Source organism: Gorilla gorilla, chromosome 7, assembly GCF_029281585.2.
Source record: "Gorilla gorilla gorilla isolate KB3781 chromosome 7, NHGRI_mGorGor1-v2.1_pri, whole genome shotgun sequence".
NCBI classification, from domain to species: domain Eukaryota; kingdom Metazoa; phylum Chordata; class Mammalia; order Primates; family Hominidae; genus Gorilla; species Gorilla gorilla.
The window spans coordinates 104,918,009-104,944,811 of NC_073231.2; the positions used below are offsets into that span (position 1 = coordinate 104,918,009).

General features: G+C 35.5%; 1 protein-coding gene across 35 annotated transcripts in view; it reads left to right on the forward strand.

Moving 5' to 3' along the window:
- The window catches only part of VPS13B (vacuolar protein sorting 13 homolog B), an 869,944-nt gene that overhangs the window by 82,074 nt on the left and 761,067 nt on the right, over positions 1 to 26,803 (forward strand). For all 35 annotated transcript variants that reach the window (XR_008667630.2, XM_031013639.3, XM_055348088.2 and 32 more), the window contains exons 5-8: positions 5,938 to 6,105; positions 14,076 to 14,257; positions 18,672 to 18,846; positions 24,148 to 24,416. Coding sequence is in view for 34 of the 35 variants with exons in the window: in XM_031013639.3 (XP_030869499.3) it covers positions 5,938 to 6,105; positions 14,076 to 14,257; positions 18,672 to 18,846; positions 24,148 to 24,416 (794 nt within the window). In the remaining variant the exon portion in view is untranslated. The remainder of the gene's footprint in view (positions 1 to 5,937; positions 6,106 to 14,075; positions 14,258 to 18,671; positions 18,847 to 24,147; positions 24,417 to 26,803) is intronic.

Below are 26,803 nucleotides of genomic sequence, written 5' to 3' on the forward strand. Positions count from 1 at the left end.
AATATCCCCAGGCTGGAAGTGATGCATATTCCCCTGATCAAATTTCATTGAGGAAAACTATTTGCAGGGATATTACTTATGACTTAGAAGTTAAATCTCAGTAGCAATTCCACATTCCTGAAGTGGGAGCACAAATTATTGATGGATAGCTAGCTTCTCTGCCATACAGGTGTTCTTTCTTATTAATGTATCAATCCATTCTTAAATGGATTATGCTTCAAACTATTATTTTGTTAATAACCTTCAAGATAGCTGATGTTTATATTTTATTACAGAAAACGTGATCATTAGAGAGCCTTTATTTCATTTTAATTTGACTGAATTTCAAATTATTGTTTAGTGGAGACAGGCTGTTTATTTCCCTAAATGTGTATCACTATTTGAATAATATGCTAGAGCAGCTCATTGAGGGCTATTTTTGCCCTCAAAGAGTTAACTGTTTAGGATAGGAGCCTTTTAAACTATCAATCACAGTACAAAGCCAAAGGAAGATGAGCTCTAATGAACCACAAGTAATATCTTTTGGGCACTAAAAGGAGGGAGTTGTCATGTCCAGGTGTGTGTGGCTTCTGAACACACACATGAAACAGAGGCAAGACAGATCAAAAATGAAAGTATGGGAGATAATATAAGAGACAAATAGTAGCCAAAAATAAATCTGTGTCTTTCATATAAAAATGAGGCAAAAATAAGAAAACTAAAGACAAAAAACTTTAATGGAGATAGGTAATAAAGATACTAAATTATAATAAAAGATATAATTCTCCAGAAGATACACATTGACTTTGTATGGACCTAACAATGTGACTTTGAAATGTCATAAATCAAGCAGGGAAAAAAAATCTCCAGATTAGTTCACTGGATATCAAAATTTTGTTTTAGTAGATACATGTAAACTCTGCACTAGGCACATAAGACAGTATACATTTCTTTTGATGCACACATTGAGTATCTACAGATATTAACAAAGACTTGGTTGAAAAGGAAGTCTTGAGAAAGTTCAAAGCATCACTATCATGTATCTTTCTCTCTGACCACAATGTGATTAAATTAGATTATAATTATTGATGTGGTTGTATTTACTTCTGCCATTTCATTTGTTGTTTTTCTTTGTTCACTCTGTTTTTTGTTCCTGTTTCCCATCTCATGCCTACTATTTACTTTTTAAGAGCCCTGAAGTAGCTGCTCCATACATTCTCTCCAGGTTTTATGGCTGCAGTCACTGGGAAAGACAGGGTGGAGTGCTTACTTTATCTTACCCAGAACTGAAACCGGTTAACATTGTGGTGTACAACCTTTTAGAGAGTCTTTTCTTCCTTTACACACACACACTCACACATATGCACACAAAAACAATTTGTTATAACCTAAATTTTTCATTTAATGTTATGCCAAAAACATGTTTCCAGGCCATTCACATTTTTTACGTTGTTATTTCAATCAATGGCATACAATCCTGTTGTATAACTCTTCTACAGTTTATTTAACCAGTCCTTTTTTTTGGTTTGATATTTAGGTTATTTGTTATTTTTAGTATTGTAAAATGCTTTAGCAAACATATGTAGGTAAGTCTTTGCATACATCTCTGCTTATTTCTTTAGGAAAAATCCTTTCCAATTTATAGAGTCAAAATTTGTGAGCACTTTTAAGGTTTTTGGCATAAAATGGCTAAATTACTCTGTGGAAAGTTTGTAACAGTACTTTATTCCAATCAAATTTTTAGTGTAATGCTGTTTTTTATTATTAAAAAACATCTCTTAAAATTTTTATAGCTGGAAAATGCTATCATACATTTTATTGCTAATTGGGATTTCCATCTTTACCATTTTCTTTTTATCACTTTTTTGTTAGGAAAGCTAATTTTTATATTTTGTTAGCTGACCAGTATTCAGTATTTTTTAGTCGCTTCTTTTGGAGTTTCTATATAAAAAGTACTGTCATCTTTGTGAAATGACTTTTTTCCCTCCTTTGCAATACTTATACACTAATTTCTCTTTTTTCTCTTTATTTCATTGTCTAGAACTTCTGTGACCATCTTAAATAATATAGTATCACCAACTCACATCGGTTTTTTTAGCTCCTACAGTAATTGCCCAAAATTATTATCTAGTTATTAAATCTGATGTTTTTAATTCATATTTTATTGGGCCTGTCTATAACATTGACAGTAAAGATTTTTTATTCTTGTCCTTTTAACGAAGTTTTTATTTTGAAACAATTTCAGCATTTCATAAAAGACAAGAACATTCTAAAGAACTTATTTTCCCTTTAACCATTTGAGCATAAATTTCCTATCTGATGCTACATAATGCTCAAATAAATTTTACACCAAAAACTTGACTACGATGTTTTTATGTACTGTAACCAAGTCATCAACCGTGGAATTTCTGATTATGAGCAGCTTGGCTTCCCAGTGACCACATCAAGATGAATCAATTGCAGATGGTGTCTCTTTGTAACCAAAATTTTTTGATACACGCCATTTAAGACTATCAGAGAAATAAGATACAATCTTTTTTCTCTAGGACTTCACAGTTTATCAGAGAAGATGAGCATACATATACATAAAAAAATGACTAATAGTAACATAAGCCGAAGAAAAGTGGCAGAGACATTTCTCTTTAATGTTGAGGTGTAGGATGGAGGACATTGGAGAAGACGATATAAGGCAGAGGAAAATTATACTGCACCTGAACAAGAAGTGCGAATGGACAAAAAGTATTGTAAAAAGGAGGAAGAACACGAGTAAAGTTAGTGAAAATTAGTGTTTTCATCTGGGCCTGTGGATATAGATGTATGTTTGGAAGAAGGGGTTATATGAGGTATGGGGAGAGGTAGATAATAAGAATTTCTGGAGAAAGGTTGACTAGTGGCAGGCTGTTTTAGAGCCATCTAATATTACATCTTGTAGGTTCTTATCCTTAGTGTGACTTTCTGTTTTCAGATGCATGTGGAGTAGACCCGGATGATGAACAGATATACTCCCAGGGAGTCTCTAAGTATGGAGTGATGAGAGCTATTAGATCTACTTGACACTATCTTGTACCTTGCTTAGAACTAAGTTACTGTGAGGGATTATAGAGACGGTTTGTCATTTATTCCACTGATAAGTTTCTGTTACTTATTTTGACATTGCATTTTTAATCAGGTAACAGTGATAGTCTTCTACAGAAGTAGTTCTTTCGATATTTGATTCTTTTACTTTGGTGAAGTGGCTTATTCATCTCAATTTGTATGTCAGTTTTATAATACAAAATGGAAAGAAAGAAATATATATATATTTTGAGACAGGGTTTCACTCCTGTCACCCAGGCTGGAGTGTGATGGTGCAACTTTGGCTCACTGCAACCTCCGCCTCTGGTGCTCAAGCGATTCTCTTGCCTTAGCCTCCTGAGTAGCTGGGACTAAAGGCACATGCCACAACACCCAGTTAATTTTTGTATTTTTGTAGAGACGGGGTTTTACCATGTTGCCCAGGCTGATCTCGAACCCCTGAGCTCAAATGATCTGTCTCCTTCGGCCTCCCAAAGTGCTGGGATTATAGGTGTAAGCCACCATGCCCAGCCAGAAAATATTTTTAAAAAGATGAACAATCCATCAGTAGTGTTCTATCAGTTAAAATACATATTGTGTTTTGTTTCTATTACTTTGCATTATACTTCTGTGCTATTTTTGATACTGTTTTAAAGATAATAAAAACTCATGAATGCTTATGTGGTTTTTAAGAGTACTGTATTGGCCAGGCATGGTGGCTTATGCCTGTAATCCCAGTACTTTGGGAGGCCAAGGAGGGCGGATCACGAGGTCAGGAGTTTGAGACCAGCCTGACCAACATGGTGAAACCCCATCTCTACTAAAAAAATACAAAAATTAGCCTGACATGGTGGCATGTGCCTGTAATCATAGCTACTCAGGAGGCTGAGGCAGGAGAATCACTTGAACCCGGGAGGCAGAGGTTGTCGTGAGTTGAGATCATGCCATTGCACTCTAGCCTGGGCGATACAGAGAGACTAGTCTCAAAAAAAAAAAAAAAAAAAAAAAAGTTCCCTGTTCATGACAGGTTTTTGAGAAATAGGGAAACCAATATTAATCATGCTCACTTGACTTCTTGGAAACATTTTTATTTATTTATTTTTTAGATGGAGTCTTGCTCTGTCGCCCAGGCTGGAGTGCAGTGGCACGATCTCGGCTCACTGCAAGCTCCGCCTCCTGGGTTCACGCCATCCTCCTGCTTCAGCCTCCTGAGTAGCTGGGACTACAGGTGCCTGCCACCACACCCGGCTAATTTTTTTGTATTTTTAGTAGAGACGGGGTTTCACCGTGTCAGCCAGGATGATCTCCATCTTTTGACCTTGTGATCTGCCTGCCTCGGCCTCCCAAAGTGCTGGGATTACAGGCATGAGCCACCGCGTTTGGCCCTATTTTTGTTTTTAAAATCTGCATTGAGTAGTAATAATATGGGGTTATGTACATTCTAAGGTTAAAATGTTGATACTTAAAATTTCTTTTGGAGATCTCATTTATTAAGAATTATTTTAGCATCTCATGAAAGAGTATTTGTTACTTTAAATCTGTTAATATTTTGAATGTTAATTTTATAGCATGTGATAATTGGCACTCTAAAAGCTGCTAATAGTTTCTATATTGGAGAAAACCTCGAATCTAAGTTGTATTACATTTCTTTCCTATTTGCATCATTGGGAATGAATGAAGGAGTTGGGTTTTGCACACATGTTATGGTTGAATAGATTTAAGTAAGCCTTCTCTCAGCAGGCTTTAGTGTAGGTGTTAACAATGTCAGATGCTGACAGAAGTTGCTTATGTTTTGTCCAGTAAAATTCTGGGTTAAAGAATACAACCATATGGTTATTTCATGAAATAGCTAAAATTTTAATTACCTTTTAAATAGTTTTCTTTAATAGTGGAAATGCATTACCTTTTAGTTAGCTTTTTACAGTGGAAAAGATTAATTTTTTTTCTCCTGGCTTTTAAAATGCTTTTTATAAAGTGTTATTTATGTTTTTAACTAAATTACTCAATAATGTATCCATGTACACACTTACGTGAGAAACATAAGTGAGATTATGGAGTATTCCTCAGTAGCATGAAATTAAAAGAAAAATTTTGGAGATTCTAAGCAAGCCATGGAGAAATAGAATGTTCATTAATTACTTTTAGTGTTTTGAGTTAACCCGTATTTCCGTTTCTTTTTCTTATTTCCCTGTGTTCTTATTCTACTTTTATACATTCTCCTTCCTTCCATACTTTTGTTTTTTCATTTTTCTGTCTTCTTCATGGTAGTATTTTAAAAATATTTCTTTAACTCTTCCTGTCTACATTTTCTTCTTCATTCATATTTTCCCCTCTACTCTATTTTAACATTAAATATTAGTAAGTGAATAGAGTTGAATCCATTATGATGGTCATGTTTCTTCTATCCGAGGCATAACTTTTAAATATTTTTATGGCTGAACTAGGAAGAGATGAAGGTAGCTGGTTTAAAAAGAGGCTTAAGCTTAAAGAAGACCATCTTCTAATATACTGTATAATCAGCATATAGTAACATTGCTTCATTTTGGAAAATGTTTATATAATACAATAAGCAAAAATCAAACAAAGTACTTGTAGAATAGGATAATCATTGTATGGGATCTAGTATTATGTTATCAAAAATATATATGGTCTTTGTGGCTTCTCTTAGTATGTGAATACTTCACTATAGAACTTCTTGATAATGACGTTTGTTGGGGTCGATCTGCTACTTATTACCTGTGTCACTTTGGCAAGCCTTTTAACCTATCTGAACTTTAGTTTCTCTTTGGGAAATCTGCTAAATAATAACCACCTTTCTCATACATTAAGTTCAATAACACTTTAAGAAATAATTATTTACTGAGAGATTTGTGGCTAATTAAATTCTTTTTTTCTATTTTATAGGTTATGTGCAGAGTCTGATTAGACGAGTTGTAAATAATGTAAACATTGTGATAAATAATCTCATACTAAAATATGTTGAAGACGATATCGTCCTTTCCGTCAATATCACTTCTGCAGAATGTTATACAGTAGGTGAATTATGGGATCGTGCATTCATGGATATTTCTGGTGAGTAAATATGGAGAATACCATATATTTTTCCATAATTGAAACAATTACCTTAACTCTTAACTCTTCTTTGGGCCAACTGAGTTGCTGGTAAATGTTATCAAATCTTCATGCCTCCAGTGTGGGAAAAAAATGCACATATACAAAATGTTGCATATAATTACGGGAGGTTAGTGGACACTCCAAATTCAGAAATCTATACTTGTGGTTTTTGTTTGTTTGTTTTTGAGACAGGGTCTGGCTCTGTTGCCCAGGCTGGAGTGTAGTGGTGTGATCTCAGCTCACTGCAACCTCTGCCTCCCGGGCTCAGACAATCCTCTCACCTCAGACTCTTGAGTAGCTGAGACTACAGGCACATGCTGCTATGCCCGGCTATTTTTTTTTTTTTTTTTTTTTTTGAGATGGAGTCTTGCTCTGTCGCCCAGGCTGGAGTGCAGTGGCGCAATCTCGGCTCACTGCAAGTTCCGCCTCCCCGGGTTCACACCATTCTCCTGCCTCAGCCTCCCGAGTAGCTGGGACTACAGGCGCCTGCCACCATGCCCGGCTAATTTTTTGTATTTTTAGTAGAGATGGGGTTTCACCATGTTAGCCAGGATGGTCTCCATCTTTTGACCTTGTGATCCACCCGCCTCGGCCTTCCAAAGTGCTGGGATTACAGGTGTGAGCCACTGCACCTGGCCAAATTTTTGTGTTTTTTTGTAGAGACAAGGTTTTGCCACATTGCCCAGTTTGGTCTTGAACTCCTGAGCTCTAGCGATTTGCCTGCCTTGGCCCCTCAAAGTGCTGAGATTACAGGAATGAGCCACCATACCTGGCCTATACTTGTTTTTTAATACTTTTAATTTTCATTCTTTCTTACTTGCCACATGCTTGTTTCAAATGTGATGTATAATACAGTCATGCATTGCTTAACAACAGGGACATATTCTGAGAAATGCATCTTAGGCAATTTTGTTGTTATGCAAACATCATAGAGTGTACTTACACAAACCTAGATGGTATAGCCAGTACACACCTCAGGTATATGGTATTGGCTATTATTGCTCCTAGGCTGCAAACCTGTACAGCATGTTACTGTGCTGAGTATTGTAGATAGTTGTAACACAGTGGTATTTGTGTATCTAAAAACAGAAAAGGTATAGTAAAAATATAGTATTATAATCTTATGGGACAGCCATCATAGATATATGGTCTGTTGTTGACTTAGGTATTGTTATGCAGTGCATGACTATATTTTATAGTGCCATGGGTTGTAGCAATAAAAGTTAAATGATATTTAGTTTGAATTCTTTATGTTTTTGAAAGGTGAAAGGCATCATGTTTCATTTACAAAGCTTGGTGAAGGCAAGGCAATATATCTGATTGATTTATGTTTTAGGCTTGTGTGTTCCAAAGCACATTTGGAATTTCTTCCTTCTTTTCCTCTCCTCTCTCCACCGTCCCCCCTCCCCTCTCCCTTTCATCCTCCCTTCCCTTTCCTTGCTTCTCCCCTGCCCCCTTCCCTCTTCCCCCTTTCCTTTTTGAGAAAGGGTCTCATTCTGTTGCCCAGGCTGGAGTGCAGTGGTGCTACCTTGGCTCACTGCAGCCTCGACTTCCTGGGCTCAGGTGATCCTCCCATCTTAGCCTCCCAAGTAGCTGTGACCACAGGCGTGCACTACCATGCCTGGCTAATTTTTGTATTTTTTTGTAGAGATGGAGTTTTGCCCTGTTGCCCAGGCTGGTCTCAAACTCCTTGGCTCAAATGATCCACCCACCTTGGCCTCCCAAAGTGTTGGGATTACAGGTGTGAGCCTCCATGATAGCCCTGGAATTTCTTGATTATCCTGAAGCCTGTTTTTAATCTCTTTTTAATGTTTAGTCATATATTCATTTATTCATCACAAATCCCAGTTAAAGTGTTAAAGCAAAGTGAAATTGAGTCTCAAGAGTATTTAACTTGCCTGATTAAGGCATACAGCTAGGAAGTAGCAGAACTGGAATAGAGTTTTATTATTATGTGTTTTCTAAGCTTTAGTCTTCACATTTAACAGAAGGAGAGTAGTCCTGATTTTACAACTTTGTTATGAGCATAAATAAGAGTGTAGGTAAGGCCCAAGCATCATTTCTTATATATCGTTAATGCCTCCTTTGCATCTTCTGTGGAAAGAAATATTTGATTAAAAGGCTGGAAGAAGCAGCTGTGGAAAATAGAAAACAAATAGAACTGGACAATGTAGGATCGTATTAATGAGTTGACATTTATGGTGAAGAAATTTTATTTTAATTAATTAATTAATTTTTTTGAGACAGAGTCTTGCTCTGTCACCCAGGCTGAAGTGCAGTGATGCAATCTTGGCTCACTGAGACTTCTGCCTCCCGGGTTCAAGCGATTCTCCTGCCTCAGCCTCCCAAGTAGCTGGGACTCTAGGCGCCTGCCAGCATGCCTGGCTAATTTTTATATTTTTGGTAGAGACGGAGTTTCACCATGTTGGCCAGCCTGGTCTTGAATTCCTGACCTCAAATGATCTGCCTGCCTCAGCCTCCTAGAATGCTGGGATTACAGGCATGAGCCACTGTGCCCACCCAGAAATTTAATTTTGGTATAGAAGCAATTTAGTATGGTATACAAATTTAATTTAGTATAGAAGCAATGCCAGTTTTACTTTGGGAAATTATTTATAGTGAATTAGAATTCTGGATCAGGAGTTGGAAGATCTTAGTTCGACTCTTCTCTCCACTGCTAATTTATAGTGCAAACTTGGGTGAGTCATTTATAAAATGACTGCTTCTAACTTGCCAATGTACTCTTCAGAAGCAAATATACCATATGAAAGCTCATGATGATGGTGGTGATAAAGACAGTGAAAATAGTATCTTCTGTTTATTTAGTACCAGGGCTAGTGTTACACATTTTATATTAATTATCTTGTTTAACCCTTTAACTCTCTGAGGAAGAAACTATTATTTTCCCTTTTATTAGTTTTTTTTTAAATAATTTTTTTTAATTGAAGCATAACATGCAAGAAAGAAAGAGCATTAAGCAAAAACACATAGCTGGCCGGGTGTGGTGGCTCACGCCTGTAATCCCAGCATTTTGGGAGGCTGAGGCGGGCGGATCCCCTGAGGTCAGGAGTTTGAGACCAGCCTGGCCAACATGGTGAAACACCATCTCTACTAAAAATACAAAAAAAATTAGCTGGGCATGGTGGCAGGTGCCTGTAATCCTAGCTACTTGGGAGGCTGAGGCAGGAGAATCGCTTGAACCCGGGAAGCGGAGGCTGCAGTGAGTCGAAATTGTGCCACTGTACTCTAGCCTTGGCGATAGAGTGAGACTCCACCTCAAAAAAAAAAAAAAAACCCAAAACAAACAAACAAACAAAAAACCCACATAGCTAAATGACATACCACAAAATGAACATACTCTTGTAACCCACCACCAAGCTCAAGAAATTGAACAATATCAGCACCCAGAAGTGCTTGTTGTACATATACTCACTTACTACTGCCCCTTCTTTCCCCAAAGCAACCACTTTACTGACATCTGACACCATAGTAGGGTTTTGACTCTTTTTAAATTTTTGTATGAATGGAACCATATGTATTTTGGGCCTAGATTATTTTGCTCAATATTATGTAAATGAAATTTGTTCAGGTTTTTGTCTGTAACAATAGTTCAGTTCTGTGTGTATATATCTATTCCCTCTCCCTGCACAATCAGGTGAGCAAGGGTTCGGGTTCTGCCTGCAATGGTCTTTCCTGGATATATGTGGGATGGCGAGTTTGCAGGTCTGGTCTGTGTTGTGAATAAAACATTTTTTTGCTCAGTGTACCATTGATATAGATTTAATTATGTCCAGTTTTGGCTATAATGAATAATGCTATAGCGAACATTTTCATACATGTCCTTTGGTGGGCATATACATACATTTCTGTTGGGTATATGCCTAGGAGTGAAATTACTGGGTCATAGTGTAGGCCTATGTTAAGCTTCAGAGATACTGACAAATAGTTTTTTCATAATAGTAATGCCATTTTTTTTTACTAACAAGTAATGCACGAGGCTGTATTAAAATATTGCAGTTAAAATAGGAATTGTAATATCTTTGTGAGGGTAAAAAGGCAAGCCACAGATGGAAGTGTATATTCTTGATACCTAAAATTTGCAACATACTTATATCCACAATATATAACTTCTATAAATCAATAAGAAAAAAATAGACAACTCAATAGAAAAATGGACAAGAGACTTGAACAAACACGTAAAAAAGAGTATACCCCAAAGACCAATAAACATAAGATGTTCTATTAACACCAAATCAGATTGCACTAAATGCTTGCCATAATGGATTTAAAAATAAAATAATTGGGCCATCTATCTATTCCTTCTCCTTTAACTCATTCCTTCCCCTTACGTATTTTTTTTTATAGTTTCCAAGACTTTTATTTCAGTATAAAGGTCTTCAGAATATCTAATCTTTTCTACTATTAGAGGCAGAATCCTATCATCTCCCATGTGGTTGACATTCAAGTTGTTCTAAAATATTGACATTGCCCATAATGCTGGAATGTACATCCTTTTTTATGTTTCCTCGTTACGTGTTTGAATTCTGTAAATTATGATCAGGAAAAGAATAACTGCGTATGTAAACATTCAGTCATGTTTTATATTGCTGAATTGTTCTCTAAAATGATTAAATCAATTTATTACCATCCATACTATCTGTGAGAATTAATATTTCTTTTTATTCCTTTCCAAGTTGTATTTTAGGTTGAGGGGGTACGTGTGCAGGTCTGTTGCTTGGGTAAATTGCATGTTGCATGCATTTGGTGTACAGATTATTCTGTCACTCAAGTAATGAGCATAGTACCTAATGGTTAGTCTTTTGATTCTTACCTTGCTCCCACCCTCCACCCTCAAGTAGGCCTTGGTATTTATTGTTCCCTTCTTTGTGTCCATGTATACTCAGTGCTTAGCTCCCACTTATAATTGAGAACATGCAGTGTTTGGTTTTCTGTTCCTGCATAATTTGCTTAGGATAATGCCCTCCAGCTCTATCCATATTGCTGCAAAGGACATGATTTCATCCTTTTTTATGGCTATGTAGTATTCGATGGTGGATATGTCTTGTATTTTCTTTATCTACTTCACTGTTGTTGGGCATCTAGGTTGATTCCATGTCTTTGCTATTGTGTATAGTGCTGCAATGAACATACACATGTGCGTGTCTTTATGGTAGAAAGATTTATATTCATAAGTGTGTTGCCTATGCTTTTGAGGTCTTAGTCATAAATTCTTTGCCTAGACCAATGTCAGGTCTTACATTTAAGTCTTTAATCTATCTCGAGTTGATTTTTTTAAATAGTGAGAGATAAGGGTCTAGGTTTGTTCTTCTGCATATAGATATCTGGTTTTCCCAGCACCATTTATTGAAGAGACTGTTCTTTTCCTCAGTGTGTTTTCTTGGCCCCTGCATAGAAAATCAGTTGGCTGTAAATGCATGGATTATTTCTGGGTTTTTTATTTTATTCCATTGGGCTATGTGTCTTTTTTTATGCCAGTACCGTACTGTTTTGGTTATTATTGCTTTTAGTATATTTTAAAGTCAGGGAGTATGATGCCTCTAGCTGTGTTCTTTTTGCTTGGGGTTGCTTTGAGTATTTAGGGTCTTTGTGGTTCCATAAAAATTTTAGGATTGTTTTTTCTTATGTCTGTGAAAAAATGTCATTGGTATTTTGATAGGGATTGCATTGATTTCGTAGATTGCTTTGGATAGTATGGAAATGATTTTGGAAGAATTCCCTCCACTTCAATTTTTTGGAACAGTTTGTGAATATTGGTATTAGTTCTTTAAATGTTTGGTAGAATATGACAGTGAATCCAGAGGTCTTAGGCTTTTCTTTGATTGCTTTCTCCAGGTTTTGGAAGTTTTCTCTATTTCTTTGAATAAGCTTCCTACCCTCTTTTTAAAAATAGTATTCTTATATGTTGTATTTTGGGTTTGTTGTTTTCAATCAATACTATGCTTTTAATATTTCTATATATTGGTGTATATAGTTGTAGAGCCCTAATTTCAGTGATGAATAATATTTTACTGATTAAATTGTAGCACATTTCTAAAGTAAGTACCAGAAACTAGAATTCATTTTCTAAGTTTTTGAAATATAGTTGCTGTTGTATTTTGTGTTTAAGAAAAAACACCTTTAAAACAGTAATGTCCTCTTTCACTGAATAATAATTGTCTAGGGTCTAGGATATCCTTGAAATATGAATACTTCCCTTTTTCTTTTTTTTTTTTTTTTTAAGAGAGAGTCTTAACTCTGTTGTTCAGGCTGGAGTGCAGTGGTGTGATCTTGGCTCACTGCAAGCTCCACCCCTGGGTTCAAGCCATTCTTGTGCCTCAGTCACCTGAGTAGCTGTGATTTTCTGCATTTGCCACCACACCCAGCTAATTGTTGTATTTGTAGTAGAGATGGTGTTTCACCACTTTGCCCAGGCTGGTTTTGAACTCCTGGCCTCGAGCAATCCGCCTAGGCCTCCCAAAGTGCTGGGATTATAGGCATGAACCACCATGCCTGGCCTGAATAGCTTACATTCTTATAGCACAGTAGATAAGAACATGCACTCTGCAGTAAGGTTGCCAGAGTTTGAATTACAGCTCTGATCTTTATAAACTGTATAACAATAGACAAACTATTACCACTGTGCCTCAGTTTTCACATTTTTTAACAGGACCGTGTAAATATTGTCAGATAAGAGATGTAAAAGACTTAGTGTAGTATTTGAGTAATAGCAAATACTCAGAAAATGATAATTGTTATCATAAAGAGAGGGAAGGAAACATCTACAGGATATCTTTCTTTTTCTCATTTCTGGTCCTACTATTGTAATTTCTTAATTTGTGTACATATATAATATTAGTAACTAAATCATTATTCATATAATATGTAAATTTGAAATATGGTAGTCATATGTATTTTTCAACTAACAGACAACTTTGAAATTTATCTGCAAATAATACACATCTTCTTTAATTTCTACTTTTTAAAAACTTATAAAATAAAATGTTGAATTAATTAGAAGTTGCCAGGATATACTCAGAAATAGTGTTATAACCTGAACTAAAACACATTTTATTGTTTTTTAAATTCCCATGGCTAACTTAAAATCACTGGGCAAGTAGATTTTGGCCTGATATTTACCTAGGAATTGCTTATCAGTTAAGAAATAAGAAATATTGATTTGCTAAAGGCTTCATTTCATACTTTTATACTTTACCATCAATTGTTTTATTTTTATTCCTTTGAAAATATACTCTAGACTGTTATTGGTGATTTCTTTATTAATTAATGTGGTGGTGTCCACTAGACCTTTCTGTGATAATACAAGTGTTTTATATCTTCTCTCTCCAATATGGTAGCCACTAGCCACATGTGGCTGTTGAGCACTTGAAATATAGCTAGTGCAACCAAGGACCTTAATTTTTATTTTTATATAATTTTAATTAATTTAAATAGCCACATATGGCTGGTGGCTACCATATTGGATAGTGCAAGTTTAGAGTAGCAGTGAGTTTTTTTTAATATAAAATGAATGTTAAATGAATGACTTCTTCAAAAAATTATCTTTAATATGGATTCTTAAGAATTTTATTGTTATCTCATTGTGTAAGAGAACTGTAGTGAAATTTTTCATAATTAAAAAAAAATTTGTAGTTAATGTGCCATGCAGATTGGGGGCAAACTAATTAGGTCAATGATTCTTCATATATAAAGTGGGGAGAATTGTGCCTATTTCATAAAGTTGTTGGAAGATTTAAATTGTATAATAAAATGAAAAGTTCATTGCATATGGTCTGGCATTATGTGTTAAATGCTCCATGAATCTTATTTTCTGTTATTATTAATTTTATTACTATTTATACTAATAAATAATAGTTGCCTTTCCCCTGCTAATTTTCCTTTTTACTTAAAATGTTTTCTTTTCTTTTTAGCAACTGATTTGGTGCTGAGAAAGGTTATCAATTTTTCTGATTGTACAGTTTGTCTTGATAAACGGAATGCCAGTGGTAAAATAGAATTTTACCAGGATCCTTTATTATACAAATGTTCCTTCAGAACTCGTCTTCATTTTACATATGATAACCTAAATTCCAAGATGCCATCTGTTATTAAAGTAGGTATCTCTTTTTTTTGCAGTTAAGTTGCATGTCTTTATTTTGTTTATTGACTCTTGTGGATGCTAATCATTATTAACAAATGAAGAAATTAACCTTGTAAATATGTATGCTATTTGTTTTTATAAAAATTGTATTTATGTTTATGATTTTTATGTTGTATTTATACATTTCTGTATAATGTATTCTACTAGAGTTTAGAGACAACTTTTTTCTGTAATTTTTTTTTTTTAGTTTTTTCAGCGTTTATTAGTGTTTCTCTCTTCAAGTAGATAGAGGAAATAATATTAAAAGGTATATTTATACCCACAGTGGACTGCATATCAGTACTCTGTATTTCAGTTCTTATAATCTGTTCAGCATGATCTGCTATCTATACTTTTTCTTCTCTTTACTAGGTGACTTTGTAAAGCTTGATATACTAACCTAATAGTTTATTGGTTCAAGAAGTTTTAGCTTTTGATTTATGATTTTTAAAATGTAATTAAAATCTTAGGGAGTTATTCAGGACATGTCTTTTTATTTTTTATCTGCATTTTCATTTAAGATTAAGGGATTTGTTACAAGCGTATATTGTGTGATGCTTAGGTTTGGGCTCCCACTGATACCATCACCCAGATAGTGAACATAGTACCCAAAAGGAAGTTTTTCAGCCCTTTTTTCCTCTCCCTCCTTCCCTCCTTTTAGAATCCACACTGTCTGTTGTTCCCATCTTTATGTCCATGTGTACCCAAGATTTAGCTTCCACTTCTAAGTGAGAACAGGACATGTCTTTTGATACATGTGAAAATTTTCTGTCCAATGTAGTGTATGTTTTCAATGTATGTGATTAGTATCTAAGCATAAATATTGTTGTCTTATTTAACAGTTTTCTGAACATTGTTTGTCTGCCTATCATTGTATCTTGGAAAAAGAATTCAGTGACTTCTGATCCCATTAACTAGGTTTTAATGTGGAGTAAATGTTTATTGTTGAACTACTTGCCTCTGACTGTCAAAGTTCTGTAGATGGAAGGGCTGGACTTAGGTGTCTGAACACTGGTATTAACTACTGTTCCTGTTTGAGTATGGCTGTATAAAAATTAGTTTTGTTTTTGTTACCTTATATTTTATTAAAAATACAGTATTTTCTATTTTACGTAGCCTTACTGTACTTAATATGTAAAATCTACATGTTTTTTTCTTGGTAGTGCTCAGTCACCTGTGTTTTACTTTTTTCCACACGGTGTATAATGCATATTGGTTTGTTTATATTCTGTTACTTTTTCCTTCTATATTTGAATTAGCTTCTTTGGCAAAGATAAACATGGAAAAGAATTAACTCAGTAATATTGATGGCTCTGTCTTAGGGAAATATGCTTATTTTCTATAGCCTTGGGTTTTCTAGTAAATTTGGGGAGTGTGAAGGTAAATTCAAGATACATTGAAAGCAAGTAATGGATATATGGAAGCTTACTATATAAAATACTCTTTTTGATCATTAGTGCAAATGTAATGGTCTGTTCTAGGATGTGGTTATATTAGAGGAAGGTAAAAATAGATGAGGAAAAACTTAGTGTTGGCATATAAGTAAGTTTGTGTTCTCAAAACTGATTAGTCATGACATTTCACTGAAAAAGTCCCTTAACATAAATAAACTTGTATAATAGTTGTCAAATATGTGATATCAATGTGTTATACTCAACTGAAATCAATTTTTGCGGTTTTATTTCTTTCTTCTTTTCTTTTCTCTCTTCTTTTTTCTCCCCTCCTCTCCCTCTCCCCACCCCTCCCCTCCCCTCTGTTTCCCTCCCCTCTCCTCCGCTTTCTCTCCTTTTTTCTTTCTCCTTTTTTCTTTACCTTCGAGGCTCCCTGTCACCCAGGCTGGAGTGCAGTGGCACAATCATACTTCACTGTAACCTTGAACTCCTGGGGTCAAGCGATCCTTCTGCCTCAGGCTCTTAAGTAGCTAGGACTACAGGCTCATGTCTCCATCTCTGGCTCATTTTAAATTGTTTTTTTGTAGAGACAGAGTCTCACTGTGCAGCCCAGGCTGATACTGAACCTCCTAGCTTCAAGTAATTCTCTTGTCTAGGCCTCCCAAAGTGCTGGGATTCCTGGCATGAGCCACCATGCCTGCCTGAGTTTTTTGTTAATACTATTGTAATGTTAAGATTTGCCATTTTGGGTTAGACCCATCATCCTTCCAAGTCCTAATCCTAGGGAATATGTATTAAACAGATATGGTCGACCTCATTAATTACCTCACAGAGGTTTCTCAAATGTTCCAGATACTATATTCCTTTTCTTCTTTTTTTTTTGAGATGGAGTCTTGCTCTTGTTGACCAGGCTGGAGTGCAATGGCATGATCTCGGCTCACTGCAACCTCTGCCTCCCGGGTTCAAGCGATTCTCCTGCCTCAGCTTCCCGAGTAGCTGGGATTACAGGCGCCGGCCACCAGGCCTGGCTAATTTTTGTATTTTTAGTAGAGACAGGGTTTTGCCCTTTTGGCCAGGCTGGTCTCAAACTCCTGACCTCATGATCCGCCTGGCTCAGCCTCCCAAAGTGCTGGGATTACAGGCATGAGTCACTGCGCCTGGCCCCTCTATTTCTTTTCAAATCTTTCATGTATGTTTATTTTGAATGTATTTATATGTTGGGTTGGCTTTTTATAATTTTCCATTTTTTGTGTGAGATACATATGTTCTGGTGATTATGAGGTTTATGAGATACAGATCCTAAGGGTACGTAATTTATTTAACATTTCTCCTGTTTTTAGAAATTTACTTTGCAGTTTCTCAGAGCAGTGAAATTCTGTGCATAGAACTTTGACCACATTTCCTGAGTAATTCCTTAGGAAAGATTTGTATAATTGCAAATATCTTTTTTTTTTTTTTAAGACCTGTGATCTGTATTGCCAGATTGTTTCCAGAAAGATTTAACCAGGTTATACTCACATGAACATTACGGGGAGTGCCTATGTCATACTCTTGTTATCCTTAAATATGATCATATTTTAAAAATTGCCAACTTGTTGAACAACAAATGATATGTAATTTAATTGCCGTTTATTAGTGAAGTTAGATTTTTGAAAACACATTCAATGGTCATTTGTTCTTTGTATTATCAGTTCAGGTTCTTTATCCATTTTTCTACTGAGTATTAATCTTACTCATTTTAAGGAGCTTTTAAAAAGATACTTATGACAGATTCTTTGTTATTGGTTTTGCTGACTGCTTATTACCAGTGCTATTGGTGCAATACAAGATTTAAAAGAATGTGACAGAGAAATTTCAAATTAAGGAAACCTTAGCAGACATGCATACTCCTTTCCTGCTCACCTCCCACACTCATTCCCCGTTTTCTTACCTCTTCATTGTTTACTCAGTGTATGATTATTAGGTCAGTTTTTAAAAGCTTGTGCTCATATTTGAAATATGGTATTTCACAGTCCCCCCATACAGTTTTCTCCCCCTTCACATACATTTTTTTATGTGCTTTGAGCCCTAAAAATATGATGATTACCATTACTACTACTTCATCTTTCATAGACACTGAAATACATTAGTCAAAATAAACCTTCTAAGAGACTTGACTTTATGGCTTAATTGGTTTTACTCCGTGTTTTGATAACAGCAGGAAACCATTACACTGAAGTTGTGTTTATATTCCACTGATGTCTCTTTCTTTAAGGAGAGCTTTGATTGCTGTATATCCTATTTGCTAGTAGTTAATCTTATTTCTTTGTTATAATTGTTTCATTTTATCAGTTGAATAAGTTTTATGTCATTTAAATCTTATCTACAATTTGGAAAACTTTTGTTATTTAAATCTTACTTAAAATTTGTCTGAAAAACTTTTTTCAACATACATTTCACTTGTTTTTCCGTATTTGACAAAAATTTTTATTATTTACATACTTTCATAGTTGTAATACTAGTCTTTTCCCCAGTTAACATATGGTTTTAGGATGTATATGTATTCTTTATGGTTAATAAACCTGGAAAGAATGATTAGAGTTTCACTAAAATGACATAAAATTTTCATTATTCTTGGTTTTGACAGATTGTTCTGTTTTTTGAGGATAATACTGTTATTCTCTTAATGTTATAGAGTAGCTATTTGGTTATATAACTAACTTTGTTTCTGGAATAGTAATCTGGAAATCTAGTGTGATTATACCTTCTCACTATTAATTCCATTTGTATGTACATCATTTGGTTTAATATCGTTTCTGTCTAACATGTATTGATCATCATAGCAAAATTTACTTAATTCCTAAGATCTTAGAGTAAGTATTGTTTTGATTTAAGTATTAAAATGTTTGGAGCATTTCTTTTATGTTATGCCATTTAAAGACTAAAACATTTCTTTATGTAAAAAATACTCTTTTTAAACATGCGTTTGTTGGTGTTATGTCTTTTTCAAAATGCAGATTCATACTTTAGTGGAAAGTTTGAAACTTTCTATCACAGATCAACAACTGCCTATGTTTATTCGTATAATGCAACTTGGAATTGCTCTTTACTATGGAGAAATAGGCAATTTTAAAGAAGGTGAAATAGAGGACCTTACTTGTCATAATAAAGATATGCTAGGAAACATTACAGGTAATGTAAAACTTTATTAAACAAAAACTTTATTTTAAGACTATTCTTATGTTTTACCATTGGGAAACTTTAAAAAATGTATTAGATTGAGTTTTACAGTATTCTAATGAGATGGGCTGATTGTTTTTTGGTTGTTTTACACTATTTTAATTTTTTTGTTTGTTTTGTTTTGAGACACAGACTAGCTCTGTTGCCTGTGCTGGAGTGCTGTGGTGCAATCATGGCTCACTGCAACCTCTGCCTCTCAGGTTCAGGCAGTTCTCTTGCCTCAGCCTCCCAAGTAGCTGGGATTACAGACATGCACCACCACGCCTGTGTAATTTTGTATTTTTTTTTTTTAGTAGAGATGGGTTTTCACCATGTTGGCCAGGCTGGTCTCAAACTCCTGACCTTGTGATCTGCCCGCCTCAGCCTCCTAAAGTGCTGGGATTACAGGCATGAGCCACTGCACCCAGCCTACACTACTTTAATTTTATCTACATGCTGGATAACATTCTGATTTTCTCCTATATGCTAAAAATAACTTCTATATTTATAATATATATGTGTTCAGAATGTACTACTTATTTATTTATGAATGAGAGTTTTGCTCTGTCACCCAGGCTGGAGTGCAGTGGCATGATCATGGGTCACTGCAGCCTCGACCTCCCAGGCTCAGGTGATCCTTCTACCCCAGCCTTCCAAGTAGTTAGGGCTACAGGTACATGCCACCATGCCTGGGTAATTTTTGCATTTTTTGTAGAGACAGGGTTTTGCTATGTTGCCCAGGCTGGTCTCAAACTCCTAGGCATAAGCTGTCTGCCCGCCTCAGCATCACAAAGTGCTGGGATTACAGGCATGAGCCACCATGCCTGATCCAGGATATACATTTGATAAAAGTTGAAGTAGTATACCTCAAGATTTCCTAGTAAATAATAGTATTGGTAATTTTTCTGCAAAAGTTCACTTAAGTTGAATTGAGTTATTTTAGTGCTGTTAATTGATGAAATGTGTACTTCATTGAAGGATATGTAATGTGGGAAAATACAGAAATCATTTTGATGTATTTCTTTCCCTTAGAATTTTAAGATAAAATGGGACAGATAGACGTGTCAGTAGTTAGTTAAGTATGATGTATGGTAGAATGGCAGAAAGTTTGATAAATATCATGAATGATCTGATGTAGAAAGATGAAAGGAATGACTGATTTCGACTTGGTATTGGGCCTGAGACTCAGAAAGTTTTCAGGTGATTAATTTCCATAGATAAAGCCCTAAGAGAAGGGCATTTAAAACTTAGGGGCAAATAACCCAATTAAAAATGGGCAAAGAGACATTTCTCCAAAGAAGGTAAACAAATAGCAAACAAGCAAATCAAAACCTCAATGAGATACCACTTCACAGGTACTAGATGACTATAATAAAAAAAATACAAAATAACAGATATTGGTGTGGATGTGGAGAAACTGGAACTCATATAAGTTGTTGGGAGTGTAAAATGGTATAGTTGCTTTGGAAAACAATATGGCAGTTCTTCAAAACGTTAAAAATAGAGTTACCATGTTGACCCAGCAATTCCATTCCTACGTGTATATCGAGAGAATTGATAACATATGTCCATGTAAAAACTTATATATGAAATGTTCATGGTAACGTATTCATAGTAGCCAAAAACTGGACACAGTTGAAATGTCTGTCAACTGATGAATGGATTATCAAATTATGGTATATTCATACATTGGAGTATTATTTAGCTGTACAAAAAAATGAAATACTGATATAGGCTACAGCATGGATGAACCTTGAAAGCATTATCTTAAGTGAAAGCAGCCAGTCAAAAGATAATACATATGATATGATTCCATTAGAAATGTTCATAATAGGCAGTTCTGTAGAGGCAGGAAGTAGATTAGTAACCAGGAGTTGAGGGGAGGAGAGAATGACTGCAAATAAGTAGGTTTCTTTTTGGAATGATGAAAATGTTCTAAAATTAAATAGTGGTGATAGGAGCAAAACTTGTGACTATTAAAAAAAATCCCACTGAATTGTACACCTTTAAATGTTGAATTTTATGCTATTTAAACTTTATCTCATTAAAAAAATCTTACTACTTTAAAATAAAGCATAGAGAACAACATTAATCAGAGTATGTAGGTATAAAACATACCTTTATTTCACACTAGAGGGTAAATTTTTGTTAGACAATGCACTTCTGAGACAGAAACAGTGTCTTATACCTGGAACAAACATAACATGTAGAAGATACTTGATTTATTTTTTTCCAACTTGACAAATTTCAAATATATGGAAAAGCTGTAAGAGTTATTATAAGGTGAACACTCACAGACTTATCATCTAGAGTCTTCTATTGATATTCTGTTACATTTGCTTCATCACATATCGGTTCATCTAACATCCCTTTCCCTATTTATCAATACGATTGTTTTTGATGCCTTTCAAATTAAGTTACATACATTGGTACACTTCACCCCCTAACCCTCAGCTGCCTCTTGTTATCTAGAGTTTCTACTAAGTGGTGGGTCTTTTTATTTTTTTTGGAGGTTAAATCTCCAAAGTAAAATTCAATGAGTTTGAGAAATACATACACCTGTGTGATGCAAAACACTCGTCAAGATATAGGTCAATAACATCTGAGATAGTTTCTTATGCCCCTTTCTAGTCATCCCCCTTTCACCTGCCTGCCTCCCTGCGAGAAAACACTGTTCTGAAGTTCCTTAAAACTGTAGATTTAGTTTTGCTGATTCTAGAATTTCATATAAATGGAAACACTCAATATGTATAAAAGGCTTCTTTCATTAAGCATAGTGTGTTTGGTATTTATCTATGTTGTTGCATGTAGCAGTCGTTCTTTCCTTTTCATTGCTACATACACTGTATGAATATACCATGTGAATATACTATAGTTTATTTTGCCATTCACTGTTTGATGGACACTTGGGCTGTTTTTCGTTTTTGGCTATTATAAATAAAGCTTTCATAGATATTTTTGTACAAATTTCACATAGACATGTGCTATTCTTTTTCTTGGGTAAATACTTAAGAGTGGAATTATATGTTTAGTTTTCAAAGAAACTTCCATAACTTTTTTCAATGTGGTTGTACCATTTTGTATTCCTATCAACAATGTGTGACAGTTGCAGTTGGCCTACATCCTTGCTAACATTCAATGGTGTATTTTTTCACTTTTTTGCCATTGGGATGAGTGTGTTGTGGTATCTCATGGTTTTTTAATTTACATTTTTTGATGGCTAATTATTTTGAATTTTTAATGTGATTATCGGCCTTTATCTGCTTTTGTGAAGTATGTGTTAAATATTTGTCCATTTAAAGCTTTTTTGTGTCTTTTTAAAATTTTATTTTACTTTATATATTTATTATTTATTTATTGACATAGTCTCACTCTGTTGCCTAGGCTGGAGTATGATGGCATGATCATAGCTTACTGCAGCCTTGAACTCCTGGGCTCAAGCAGTCCTCCAGCCTCAGCCTCCCGAGTGGCTGGGTGGGACTGCAGGTGCACGACACTGAGTGTGGCTGATAAATTTTGTTTTGTTTTGTTTTTGGTTGAGGTGGGGGGTCTCACTTTGTTGCAGTAGGCTGTTCTTGAACTCCTGGCTTCATGTGATTCTCCCATCTCGGGCTCCCAAAGTGCTGGGATTATAGGAATGAGCCAGTGGGCCCAACAGGGTTTGCACCTTATATAAAACTTATTCTGAACTACAATGGCTTAAGTGTCTTGGTACTGTTATTTTAGTTACTCTAGTTAATTCTTATTAAGCCTTTTCCTTCTCAGGTGAAAGAAGGTAAACATTCATAACCCATAAATGTAGAATGTTCCAAGAGTCTCCTGTCATAAGAGTTTAAAAAGTTATAAAGCTTTTTGAGTAAGAAAACCTGTAAGGATGTTATTTAAAGATTTAAAGGAGTATGTGTATTTATAGATTTATCAATGGAGAGTAGATATGAGTGAATATGCTGGAGACTAATTTTTCCATGGTGTTTTTTTTTTGTTTGTTTTTTGTTTTTAGACAGGGTCCAGGGTCTTGCTCTGTCACCCAGGCTGCAGTGCAGTGGTATGAAACATGGCTCACTGCAACGCCTGCCTCCTGGATTCAAGTGATTCTCCCACCTCAGCCTGACAAGTTGCTGGGACCATAATGGGTGCACACCACCACACCCAGACAATTTTTTTGTATTTTTAGTAGGGACAGGGTTTCACCATGTTGCCCAGGCTGGTCTCGAACTCCTGAGCTTAGGTAATCTGCCCACCTTGGCCTCCCAAAGTGCTGGGATTACAGGTTTAAGTCACCGATCCTGGCCCCTATGAATTTTACACCCGGACAGTTTTTTTGTATTTTTAGTAGGGACAGGGTTTCATCATGTTGCTCAGGCTGGTCTCGAACTCCTGAGCTCAGGTGATCTGCTCACCTTGGCCTCCCAAAGTGCTGGGATTACAGGTGTGAGTCACTGCTCCTGGCCCCTATGAAATTTTTAAAAAGTAATTTTTTTTTCTAAATTTCATGATGCCTCTTTTGTTTATATTGCTATAATTATATTAAAGGACTTTGATGGAGTTTGTCTTTACAAAGGTGGCATAAAGAGTGGTTGGAATCTAAATCTTTGGTCTGCCAGTTTGTAACCAAATAAAATTTCTTGGCTATAATTTTTTCAGCTGTACAACAGGAAAGGTATAATATATCTTACTTGCTAGTAAGAAAGAGGCCCCAACATTATTATTTTTCTTAACTACATATAAAAGTCATTTTATTCTAATATTTGCTTTCATTTTTGGGATAATTCTTGTTTGGGCAGGGGAGCATTTTGCCTAGAAGCACTTGCCATTTTTTTTTTTTTCTTCCATGGGTGCTGCTCAGGAAATGAAGAATGTTTCTTGGGTCTTTGTGGTATTATGTTTCTGAGAAAAGTCAGGTTTTCAATATATCAGCCTTATTTTTGAGAGGTAGGTTTTTTGTTGTTGGTTTAAAACATTCATGAGCGATGTTAAAGAATTAATTTATTATTTGTCTTTATCAAATACAGTTAAAAGTTATGTGCAGTTGATAAACTACTTTCCACATCACATTAACCATAACCTACTAAAGGAGAGTGATGCAGTACAACATACAGAAAGTTGACAGTCATAATGCTAAATTATTGGTTTCAAATAATAATAATCACTGTATCATTTGTTTATACCTTATATTAGAAGGATATGGGAGGAAAAATTTTAAAGGATGTCTATTTCTATTCTCTTAGTTAAATCCTTTTGACTTATTTAAAATGACTTAATTTTAATTGATAGGTTCTGAAGATGAAACAAGAATAGATATGCAATATCCTGCTCAGTATAAAGGTCAAGAGTTATATTCACAGCAAGATGAGGAGCAGCCACAGGGATGGGTGTCATGGGCCTGGTCCTTTGTGCCTGCAATTGTGAGTTATGACGATGGCGAGGAAGACTTTGTTGGGAACGATCCTGCATCAACCATGCATCAACAAAAAGCACAGACTTTGAAGGATCCTATTGTTTCTGTAGGATTTTATTGCACAAAGGCAACGGTGACTTTCAAAGTAGGTCTTTTCTCTTGCTGTTTATATCTCTAGCAACTTGTAATGCTTAAATTTGGATTGTTAGTACAATTCTAGCTTTATTCAAGTTTGTTTTGCATTCAGTAGATGTGAGATAGAGTCTAACAGTTCTTACTTCATAAAATTACATGGCTCCTCCACTTGAAATCTTTGAATTCTGATCCCTTCCTGTCTTCTTAGGGCATTCTCCACATTTCTTTTTTATTAGCTTCATGGATAGTTTTTTGCCCTATTGAATCATTCAGTTGGTGTGCAAACATGCCTTAATATTGTCATTAAAAAAGAAAGGAACAGCAAAAATTTTCCCGTGAATTCTTTTACCTATCAGGTACAGTTTCATTTCTGTGCTCTCCTTCGTAACAATCATAACAATCTCTCTCTCTCTTTTTTTTTTTTTGAGACAGAGTCTGACTCTGTTGCCTAGGCTGGAGTGCAGTGGTGCAATCACAGCTCAGTGCAACCTCTGCCTCCCGGGCTCAAGACATCCTCTCACTTCAGCCTCCCGAGCAGCTGGGACTACAGGCACGTGCCACTGTGCCCAGCTAATTTTTTTTTTTTTTTTAAATATTTTGTACAGTTGGGGTTTTGCCATGTTGCCCAGGCTGGTCTCGCTCCTAGGCTCAAGCGTTTTTCCCCCTTCGGCCTCCCAATGTGCTAGGATTACAGGTGTTAGCTATCACGCCCAGCCTCATAACAAATTTTTTTTTAAAGGATTGTTTACATATAATTATCTCTTTCCTCATCTCTTTCGCTTTTCAAGACAAAATTGTTAACTAGGTCCTCTTCTAGCTATTTTTCCAGCAGTATTTAACATAACTTGATGACTTCCTCCATTAACATAATGCATGTAAAATACCTGTTCTCATCTATACAAAAATATATATGATATATACAAATATGTGTATGTCTAGGTTAAAGAATAATAAAGTAAATACCCCTTTACTTGAAGAAATATAAAATTATGCCAGGCATGGTGGCTCACACCTGTAATCCCAGTACCCCTGCACTTCAGCCAAAATAAATATAAAATTGCTAGTAGCTTTGATCCCCCATGTGTTCTTCTTTGATCATATTTTACCTTCTGTTCCTCTCACATATAACCCAAACTTAATTTTTGAGTTATTTGTTTCCTGGACTTTTATAATGCTATTACGATACATGTAATATCTTAATTCATTCAACAAATATTTTCAGTGCCAGCTGTGTCTAAGCATTGTTTTGTCTCCCGAGACACCGGAGTGAACAGATATAAATTCCTGCTTTTTCAAGCTTAAATTGATATTATAAAAAAAAACATATATATTGTGTTCATTGAATATAAAGGTTAGGTAGAAAAATCAAGTGGGGGCCAGACGTGGTGGCTCACGCCTGTAATCCCAGCATTTTGGGAGGCCGAGGCGGCCAGATCACCTGAGATCTGGAATTCGAGACCAGCCTGACCAATATGGAGAAACCCCATCTCTACTAAAAAAAAAAATTACCCAATTAGCCGGGTGTGGTGACGCATGCCTGTAATCCCAGATACTTGGGAGGCTGAGGCAGGAGAATTGCTTGAACCCGGGAGGTGGAGGTTGTGGTGAGCTGAGATTGTGCCATTGCACTCCAGCCTGGGCAACAAGAGCAAAACTCTGTCTCCAAAAAAAAAAAAAAAAAAAAAAAAAAAGAAAAAGAAAAAGAGAAAAATCAAGTGGGAAGAGGAATAGTGAGTGCTTTCACCAGAGGGGATATTATGCAGTTTAAAATGGGATGATCAGGGAAGGCCTTATTATGAAGGGAATATTAAAGCAAAGACCTGTGAAAGAGGAAGCCTTATTGATATGTGAGAATGAACATTGCAGTAATAACAAATGTAAAGGCACCAGAGTTCAAGAAACAGCAAGGAAGCCAGTGGGGCAGTAGTGTCATGAGATATCATGAATGAATGTGGTGTGAAAGATAAGAGGGGTGATGAGGTTTGGAGTGGTTCACAAGTTGTAAACTGTGTAGATCATTTTTAGGACTTTGTCTTTTATTCTGAGTGAGATAAACAATATTTGGCCAGTTTTTAGAAGAATTATACGATCTGGGTTATATTTTAATCTGGATCACTGTGGCTGCTGTGTTGAAAGCAAAAGTAAGGAAAAGAAATAGATAGGAATGCAATTTTCAAGCAAGAGATGGTAATGACTTGGACTAGGGTGATAGCAAGTGGAGGTGATGAAAAGTGATTGTGTTTTGGATGTGTTTTGAAGGTCAAATAGGCAGAATTTCCTGATAGATTTTATTATGAGACATGAATGAAAAAAAAAGATGATCCAAGGATGGCTCTTAAACAGCTAGAAGAGTTGAGCTGTGACATTTTGAGATGACTGGGATTGGGAGAAGACTAG